The sequence below is a fragment of the Myotis lucifugus genome, unplaced genomic scaffold (genome assembly GCF_000147115.1).
Source record: "Myotis lucifugus unplaced genomic scaffold, Myoluc2.0 scaffold_2432, whole genome shotgun sequence".
Classification (NCBI taxonomy): Eukaryota; Metazoa; Chordata; class Mammalia; order Chiroptera; family Vespertilionidae; genus Myotis; species Myotis lucifugus.
The window spans coordinates 15,267-24,361 of record NW_005873480.1 but is presented as its reverse complement, the minus strand read 5'-3'; the positions used below and the strand labels follow the sequence as shown (position 1 = coordinate 24,361).

General features: G+C 61.5%; 1 protein-coding gene across 1 annotated transcript in view; it reads left to right on the top strand.

Annotated features, from left to right (window-relative positions):
• Nucleotides 1-1,612: 1,612 nt before the first annotated feature.
• Nucleotides 1,613-9,095, top strand: part of LOC102442976 (cyclin-G-associated kinase) — a gene marked incomplete at both ends in the record, with an annotated part of 22,746 nt that continues 15,263 nt past the window's right edge. Inside the window, 6 exons of the mRNA XM_006108479.2 lie at nucleotides 1,613-1,707; nucleotides 2,342-2,401; nucleotides 3,155-3,269; nucleotides 5,212-5,354; nucleotides 7,682-7,807; nucleotides 8,699-8,788. Of these exons, the coding sequence (XP_006108541.2) occupies nucleotides 1,613-1,707; nucleotides 2,342-2,401; nucleotides 3,155-3,269; nucleotides 5,212-5,354; nucleotides 7,682-7,807; nucleotides 8,699-8,788 (629 nt within the window). The remainder of the gene's footprint in view (nucleotides 1,708-2,341; nucleotides 2,402-3,154; nucleotides 3,270-5,211; nucleotides 5,355-7,681; nucleotides 7,808-8,698; nucleotides 8,789-9,095) is intronic.

Sequence of the window (9,095 nt, the reverse complement as noted above, 5' to 3'; positions counted from 1 at the left end):
CGAGGGCAGGCCGTGGGCGCCTGTGCTGCTCCTGCTCTGACCGCCGGTCCGTCCGTACCCCTGGCCAGTCTGGGGGCCCTTCGTGTGGGCTAGGTCCTGCGAGCTGGTCCTCGCCTCCCGATGCCTCCCCCTTCCTCACACGGAAGTCGCCCGGTGCTGGGAGGCCCTCCACTCTGTGCCCGGTGCCGCGGGGCGGCCGCCTTCCTCATCCTGCTGATCCTGCTGCTTCCGCTCCGGGCCTGGCACGGCTGCAACCCGCTGACCCCCCGCGTTGCACGTGGACTCGCAGGAGGAGGAGGGCCGTCCCCGCGGCCACACGGCCTCTCTGGGTCCTGAGGTCCTTGTTCTTAAGGCCGCAGCAGCACCTACTTTTCTCCAGTTTGTTTCAGAAACCGATGTGGGTGTGATTTATCGGGAAGAACCGCGGGCTCTGCCCCTTTCAGAGCTGGGGCCAGCCCTGTGCGGACGCCTCCCCGGGCCACCTCATTTGTCCTGAAAGTGCCCGGCAGTTACCTTGTTTCCTTAAGAAACTCCTGGCGGACAGGAGGCGGCTTCTGCCTTAAAATAAGACAGGCGCCCCAATGATGGGAGGACAGCAGGGGGAGCCTGGGGCACGCAGTGGGGGAGGGGCGGGAATGGGACTGTCCGGCCAGGGGCTGGGAGGGTGATCGCAGGTGGGAAGTGGGTCAGGGAGAGAAGGCAGCTGTGCCTCCGCTCAGCGCCCAGGAAGAAGAACGAGGAAATGTGCCAGCCCCTTCCCTGTGCCCTGTAGGCGAGCCAGGAGGTAAAAGTAACCCGTGCGGCCAGGAGCTGTCGGCTCACAGCTCTAAAGCTCGGGAAGCCTCTTGGAAATGAACCGGGTGAAATCAGTGTGAAGTCTTCCACGTAAAACGGCTCCCTCGGAACCCGGGCTGTGGACACTCAGACTGATTTGTATAAATACGGGGAAGGCCCAAGCCCCAGACCCTGGGCCAGAGAGCAGGTCCGAGCTCCTCGGGTGTTAGAACGATGACACGTCCCGTGCGCGCCAGCCTGTGCCCCCAGCTCTGGAGGCACTCCGTAATTAGGCGCATCGACGCCTCGGTAACTAAGCCGGGAGGCATCGTCACTGTGGGGTGAGCTTTAAACGGCTCCACGTCCGTTCATGCCAGGGGTTGCCCCAGATACCGGTACATTTACAATAGGTCATAGTTTGCTGCCAAATGACCTAGGAAGAAAATATGGGTTTTCATCGCTTTTTGGAATTTGCAACTGTAGCACGAAACGGGTTTTGGGCAGAGTCGTGGAGCTAGATAGCCTTCTAGTCTTTTCAATGTGAACTATGTTTCCATTTAAATTGCAAAAGGGGGGGGGGGACTGCTGGGCCAGCCCACAGTGTGGGAGAGCCTCCATGGGTCCTGGGAGAGGTCCCTCGTGGGCAGGGATGTTGGACCTGTTTTCCTGAGCTTGCTCACACCACCTGTGCGTATTTGAGGAAGTATCTTTTTAAAACTTTTGTTATTGAATTTTGCGTGTAAATTGGAGCCATTATTTTTGCAGAAAACGTACTGCTATCCACAAGTGCAGTTTGTGTTGACTTAGTCAAGACATCTAAATGTTGAATAAATCCCAGCGTGGACTGATGTGTTTATTTTCCTGATTTCAGGAGGGTTTGCGTTCGTATATGAGGCCCAGGATCTGGGAAGTGGCAGAGAGTATGCGCTGAAGGTAAGGTGGACGCACGTTCTGCGTGGGTCTCGGTTACTTTTAAGGAAATCTCAAAGTGACATGTTGAGAGGGGTTCCCGATTGGTGTGTTTCTTTGTGCGTTCCCTCTCTCGTCCTGTTAGTTTCCTCTGATGGCGAGGAGCCATCAGCACTTTCAGTGGACGCTATGGCTGCGGTCCCAGCTGGTGGCCCGGGGGCGAGACTCCGCAGAGGGCGGGAGCGGCACAGCCACTCGGGTGGACCACGCGTGCAGGCCACGCTCGCATGTCCCGGAGCAGGCTCACGGTGGGACTGTGGGCAGAGCTGTCTGGTTTCATCCGGGGGGCTGGTGTCCAGCCTGGGCTGCGGAGTGGAGTGGCGTGGCCGTCCTGGGCGTGCGGCTAAGCTGTAAGGGGCCCACGTGATTTGGAGACGAGGGCGAGGACTCTCGTTTCTGCCGCGTCTCCTTTTTCATCCTATTTTACTGCAGCCTGTTTGCAGAAGAGGCTCCTCTGTGTGGTTCTCTTGTGTCCTTGGGCTGCAGAGGGCCATTTCCAGGGACCTCTACGCTGCCAGTTTCTACGTAGGTCAGGTGTTGGTGCATTGATTTGTTCTGCTGCGCGGACTAACCTTGTCTGTGTTCCCTCCCGATGCAGAGACTGCTGTCCAACGAGGAGGAGAGGAGCCGAGCCATCATCCAGGAGGTGTGCTTCTTGGTATCCTTTCCTGGGCGCCGCTGCCGCGTTCTCGTTGATGCACTAACAGTGGGCTTCGCTTTTCCTGGCTTATCTGTGGACTGTTTCTAGCGAAAAGGAGCTATTTCCTTGTTCTTCACTCCCAGGGCAGCTGTAAGGGATTCCATGGTCCTGGGAGTGGAGATGTGGGTCCTGCCCCAGAGGTCTCTGTGCCTGGGGTGGGCAGCCCTTCAACCTGCGGCCATCGCACCCGGCCATCCCTTCACCCTGGGCAGAGCATCAACCAACAAATGGTTGACGGCTGGCATTTCTTCTTGGCCTCCACCCGCTGGCGCTGCCCTTTTGCTGCCAGAATCTGTTCTTTTCTCTCCTGAAGCTCTGTCCATGGGAGCACGCTGGCCGCTGAGCCCGAGGGTGCTTGCCTCCCTGAGTTTCGGGTGGATGACCTCATGCCGCGCCCTCTCCCGCTGGCCTGCCTGGCTGTGGTCAGGTGTGTGTGGTTCCGTCCACACTTCGCTCCCCTCCCCCCGCCCTGTCCCTCTGCTCGCCCTCACCTTTCCGCTCTGATGCGCTGGGGTCTAAGATCATGTCGTTCCGCGTCATGGTTTATACAGGGGAGGGCAAAAGTAGGTTCACAGTTGTGTGGGAAATAACACAACAGTGAATAATAACACGAGTAAGTCCTCGTGCTCACAGCTGTAAGCCTACTTCTGCCCATCGCGCATGTGTTCCGTGTGCAGACTTACGCGTTCTCCTTTAACAAGACACCCGCAGAAAAAGCTTTCTGGCCACCCCAACATTGTCCAGTTTTGCTCTGCAGCGTCGATAGGGAAAGAGGAGTCGGACACGGGGCAGGCCGAGTTCCTGCTGCTCACGGAGCTCTGCAGAGGTAACGAGCTCCCTGCGGGCGTACGCAGGTCCCGGTGGAGGGAGGCCCTTCCCGGAGGACAGGAAAGGCTCTTAGTCCCCGACAGAAGTGGGGGGGGCCCAGTGCCTTCTGCAGAGTTCCAGGGGGGTCATGGACATGACCGAGGAGGAGGCAGTAGGGCTCAGTCTGCCCGCGCTGCCCATGGAGGGCCAGGGGTCCGCCCTCCTGCAGCCTACGGGCTCAGCTGGTATCGGTGTAACTTAGGGGGAAAGGAGTGGGCACAGGACATGCGAGGCCCAGTGGGCCAGAGGCTGGCAGCCGGGCGGGCCATCGGTCCTGGGGCACGGTGCTGCCCTCACTGTCCGTGGGCAGCGTGTGTGGGAGGAGGCCAGGGCCCTGCCGCCACAAGGCCAGGGAGCAGCAGCAGGGGACACTGAGGCAGGCGTCTCCCTGGGAGGGACACATGCTGCGCCCACAGATGGCCCTCCCCGGGGTCCCAGCCACCACGAGCGGGGCTGTTCCGGAGGAGAGGGGGCAGTGGGCACAGGCACCTCTGCAGGAGGAGGAGGAGATGGTGCTGAGCCCTGAGCAGCCAGCGCAGCCCTGGAGCGGGTGGTGGTGGCGTTAGGGGATGGGGAGGGGAGCAGCAGGCTGACACAGGTGCCGACGGCTTTATAGGCTCGGGGAAGCCGGGCCCTCCCTGGGGAGTGGAGTTGGGAGCCGGATGGGAGAGTGAGGGCTGTGCTCTCCGTGTCTGGGCCCTGCTTCCCGTTGTCTCGCCGGGCTGGCTGGGAGGTGCCGCCCACACTCGGGTCTTCCAGGTGGCAGGTGCTCACGGTCACTGCTGGTTTTAGTGAAGAGGACGTGTGCTCGTGGGAGAAGCGCCGTGAGGTGTGTTGAGAAGCGGGGCTCCGTAGACACACTCTTCCTTCTGAAAAGTGTGCTGTGCTCAGCGCCGTGTTGCACCCACAGGCTCGCCTGCTCCCTAAGGCCCAGGGTCAGCAGATCCGAACTCAGGCCCTTAGCCAGTATCTGCGGACGCGCTCCTTGCCTCGTCCACAGAGTCTGCGTGTCTCTCCCGGGTCCTGGCCTCCCTGTGGCTGGCATTCACAGGGGGCTTGTTGGGTTGGGTTCAGTGGCCTGCTCTGACACTTTGGGCGGCGTGGATGAGGCCACGCTGGTCTCCGTCGGGGCCCCTGTTTCCGGCTGTGAGTGCCGTGGTGTCTGTGTCCGGCTCCTCGTGTGGGAGCTCAGGCGGCTTCTGCGTGGCTCTGCGCTGGGCCTTGTCAGGCTGGGGCCTCACGCCCTCGCCCCTCTCGGCAGGTGGTTCTCTCGCCAGGTGAGCGTGGTGTCTGGGCGCTGTTGTGTGCAGGCGCGGGTTCAGCGACTCGCCCAGCGTTGGGGGAAACGAGCTGGAGGGGGGACCCGTGTGGCAGGCTGGCAGAGCTGGCTTCCTGGGGGGAGGGACGGTGTCTGACCCCAGGAGGCAGGGCAGCGTGGCTGAGGGCCACCATGGATCTGGAGCCCTGGTAGCCACGCTGGCTGTGCCTCCGTCACTGAGGTGGCCTCGGGCCTGGATCAGGGACGGGCTGGGGACCAGGGCAGCACGGGCACTGAGGTGTGAACACGTGTCCCTGGCGACGGGAGGATGGGGCTCCCTGTGCTGTCACCACCTGGTCCCGTGTGCAGGCTGCACTTAGTGTGGAGTGTGTGTTGGAGAGGCCACGCCCCTGGGCAGACGGCCGTCATTTAGGGAAGTGGAGCAAGACGAGGAGATGGCATGTTGTGGTTTCTCTGGGCCCTGCCGTCCCCCTGGCTCCGTGTGGGAGCCTGTGCTGCCCGCACCATGGCCACAGGTGTCCCATGCCGGCTGGTAAAGCCAGCGCCAGGTGGTGCCGCCCCCTGCCCTGTCCTGCGGCCCCGCCCCCGACTTGTGGGGATGAATGTCTCCTGTCTCTTCCAGGGCAGCTGGTGGAGTTTCTGAAGAAAAGCGAGACCAAAGGGCCTCTGTCGTGCGACACCGTCCTGAAGATTTTCTACCAGACCTGCAGGGCCGTGCAGCACATGCACCGGCAGAAGCCGCCCATCATCCACCGGGACCTCAAGGTGCTGCCTCCCACTCACACGCCCGCCGCGCCCCGGCTAGGAGGTCCGGCTTCTGCCAGTGAGGCCGGCCAGGCTCTGCCGAGAGTCACAGAGGCCGCTAGGAGCCGCTTCACAGCGAGCGGGTTTCCCCGAAGCGCCTCCGTGAAGCAGGGAGGGCCTGTCCATGGAGTCCCAGACCCCGTGTGGAGTCCCAGCCTCCATTTATCTTTTGACTTACGGCTGAGTTTATCCTGCACGTGGCTCCGGAGTGCGTCCTCTGTGCGGCGTTTTGCTCAGCGCTGTGGTTTTGGGGCTCGTCCATCTCAGGGGTCCACAGTTGGCAGAGTGTGCGCTGTGGGGTCGCTGCTTCCCGGGCGTGTGACCTCTGAGCCTGGCACTTGGGGCTCTTGGTGTTGGCAGCAGACCGTGTGGCTTCCGTGGCATTTCCCTTCTGTGGACAGAGTTGACCGTTTCTAGGTTTGTTGGCGTTGGATTTCCTCTGGGGACATCCCTGGAGCAGTGTTTGCCTGTGTTCCTGCTGAGCTGTGTTTCTGTCTCATCCGCAGAAGCCGTGTGTGGGAACGTGTGGGGTTTGGCGTGCTTGCTCTCAGCGGGCGGTGTCTGCTCAGGTGCTGCTCACAGTGGCTGGTCAGCTGCCCGGCTCAGCGTGCTCCTTCCCGAGCGTTGACCTGAGGCCTGTGGCTGCCCTTGTGTTTAGAGGCAGGGCCTCTCTTCCCTGGCCTGTCCCGCTGTCCCGGTCGGCGCCCTCCGCTCGGAGCTGCAGCCAGGCTCCCATCTGCCTCGGGATCTTCTTGGCTCTGTGTCTCCTTACACACGTTTTAATCCGTTTGTCGGCTCCACCCATGGGATTGCCTTGGCCGTCCCCGAGCAGGTCGACAGGCTTCTCTGGGAAGGGCCGACTGGAAACGTGCCTGCTCTGCAGGTCCCGCTGCCCCCGCGGCCCTGGGTGGTGAAGAATTGTTTACTTTTCCCAGCACTCAGATTGTAAAAGCCGTCCTCAGCGGTGGGCCTTGGCCAGGACATACCCTCGAGGGGCTGGGACCGATCTGTCTCTGCTGTTAGTCCTGTTTATGTTGGATTTTAAAAGTGCATCTCAAGTGACAGTTTCTGGCTGGACTCCTTGACAGCTTCTTGATCTATTTGCCTAGTGGCCTGGTGCACGAAATCGTGCATGGGTGCGGTCCCTCGACCTGGCCAGCGACTGAAGCGTGAGCGTCTGGCGTGAAAGGGCAGGTCCCAGCTGACCTCTGGGCCCTGGGCAGCACCTGGGCCCCTGGATCCCCGTGCGCCCCCCTCCGCCTGAGTGATCGGGCCCTGCTCGCACCCACCTTGGCCTGGCGCTGCCCGCTCACCTGCTCCACCATCCCACTGCGGTCCTGCTCTCATTGGGGCCAGCAGTGCCTCCACTGTCGCCCACTGCCAGCGCTGCATCACCGACGCCCGCCATGTTCTGCACCACCCCCTTGTGGTCAGTGCACGTCATAGCGAGCGGTCAAACTCCCAGTCAAGGGGACAATTTGCATATTAGGCTTTTATTATATAGGGTATCATATAGGACTAGAGGCCTGGTGCACGGGATTCGTGCACTGGTGGGGGCATGGCCTGCAGGGATCGACCCGCTGTGGGAGCGCCACTCATCCTGGTTAGCCGAGCAGCTGTGGACCTGCCCTCTAAGTGGCTGCTCTCTGGTCTGGCGTCTTCCGTGGAGCTGGAGCATTTGCCTCTCCAGGAGACCCGGTCGGGGCCAGGCCCAGGGACAATAGCACTGAAAGGCGGTGGAGTAGGCCTCAGTCCTGCGGCGGCCACAAACCCCCCTCCCAGCCTCCAGCGTTCTGTGAGCCTGGCGGCAGTGGCTTAGCCCAGCCTGCGAGCACTCGGAGGAGGAGCCTGGGGCGAGGAGGCGATGACCGCAGCCGGGTTCCTGCCCGTCTGCTCAAGGGTTTGCAGCGGGAACAGCCGCTGTGGTAGCGCACTGACCACCAGGGAGCAGCTCCTGTTTGAGCATCTGCCCACTGGTGGTCATTGCATGTTATAGCAACTGGTTGACCGGTCGTTCTGGTCGTTCTGCCGTTCGGGCGCTGGGCTTTTATTATATAGGATGGTTTTTAGACTGTGTTGATTTAGTCTTTTTCTAAAGGCTTTCGTTGTGTATCCCATGGCATTGATGCCATATATCGTTAGATTTACGGCTGAGTTTATACCGAATTACCTGCTTCTAAGGACATCACCGATTTTGACCAAAAAAAGTGGGGGTGCTGTGTTTTCCCCTCAGGGCCAGCTGGCTGTCTGCACCCAAATCTATAAGGACTGTCTCTGGAATTTTTCAGGTTGAAAACTTGTTGCTGAGTAACCAGGGGACCATTAAGCTGTGCGACTTTGGCAGCGCCACGACCGTCTCACACGCCCCTGACTACAGCTGGAGCGCCCAGCGGCGGGCCCTGGTGGAGGAGGAGGTGAGGGCACTCAGCATTGCGCGTGCTGTAGGAGCGTCGCGTTGGGCTGGGGGTCAGTGCCTCACACGGCTGCATAGCACGCCGTCTAGTGCAGGGAACACGTGTACACACGTGGGTCATGGGCCTGCAGCTTGGTGACTTCTGTGTGGAGGCTCTGCGGCCACGTCCGGTCGCAGTGCCCTCTGCCCGCCTCCCTCCCGGCTCAGCATCCTTTATGCACCTGGACTTGGCATTGTGTTGGCCCTGGGTGTCTCCTGGGCGCTGGTCCCGCCCAGGCCTCCTCCTCCTGAAGCAGACCTTCCTGGGAGAACCGTGGGTTAGCCTCACTGTCTCGCCGGGGTCACAGCCTGTTCCATGTTCCGGCGGCATCTCTGGCCGGGGTTGGTGTGTGTGTGTCTGCCGTGCACGGGCACGCTGGCCTCCCCCATGCGGTGTCTCCAGTCTCTGCCACAGGGCCCACCCTGTCTACCTGGGTCTGGTTTCTCACATGATAGCCTGACTCGTCCGTAAATTCAGTTCAGCTCTCTCCCGGGACAGGGTCTCTGTCCACGCGGACGCGTAGGAGGCGGCTTTGAGAACAGCCTTCCCCTCGGGCTGCAGGTGCCCCACCTCCCGGACCCGGAAGGGTGTGCCCGTCCGCTTTGGAAGGGAGTGCCTGTCCGCTGAGACGTGTCTCCTGGACACACAGCTGGCATCCCACCGTGTGTGCCTGGTGTGGCCACTCCAGCAAGAGCTGGGCTGTGAGGCAGGGGCTGGCAGGGGGGTGAGAGGAGGGAGGGGAGGAGCCGGGCTAGGCTTTCTGGGCCCTGGGGTGGACGTGCGCTTCCTGCAGGGAGGCCGTGGGCACCGACACCAAACAACTTCCCTGTGAAAAGTGCATCTGTTCTTCAGGTCACCAGGAACACAACGCCCATGTACAGGACGCCTGAGATCGTGGACCTGTACTCGAACTTCCCCATCAGCGAGAAGCAGGACATCTGGGTGAGGCCGCAGTGCCTGTGCTCTGTGCCCCCTGTGTGCTCTGTGCCCCCTGTGTGCTCTGTGTGCTCTGTGCCCCCTGTGTGCTCTGTGCCCCCTGTGTGCTCTGTGCCCCCTGTGTGCTGTGTGCTCCCTGTGGGCTGTGTGCTCCCTGTGGGCTGTGTGCCTCTTGTGGGCTCTGTGCTCCCTGTGTGCTCTGTGCTCCCTGTGGGCTGTGTGCTCCCTGTGGGCTGTGTGCTCCCTGTGGGCTGTGTGCCTCTTGTGGGCTCTGTGCTCCCTGTGGGCTGTGTGCTCCCTGTGGGCTGTGTGC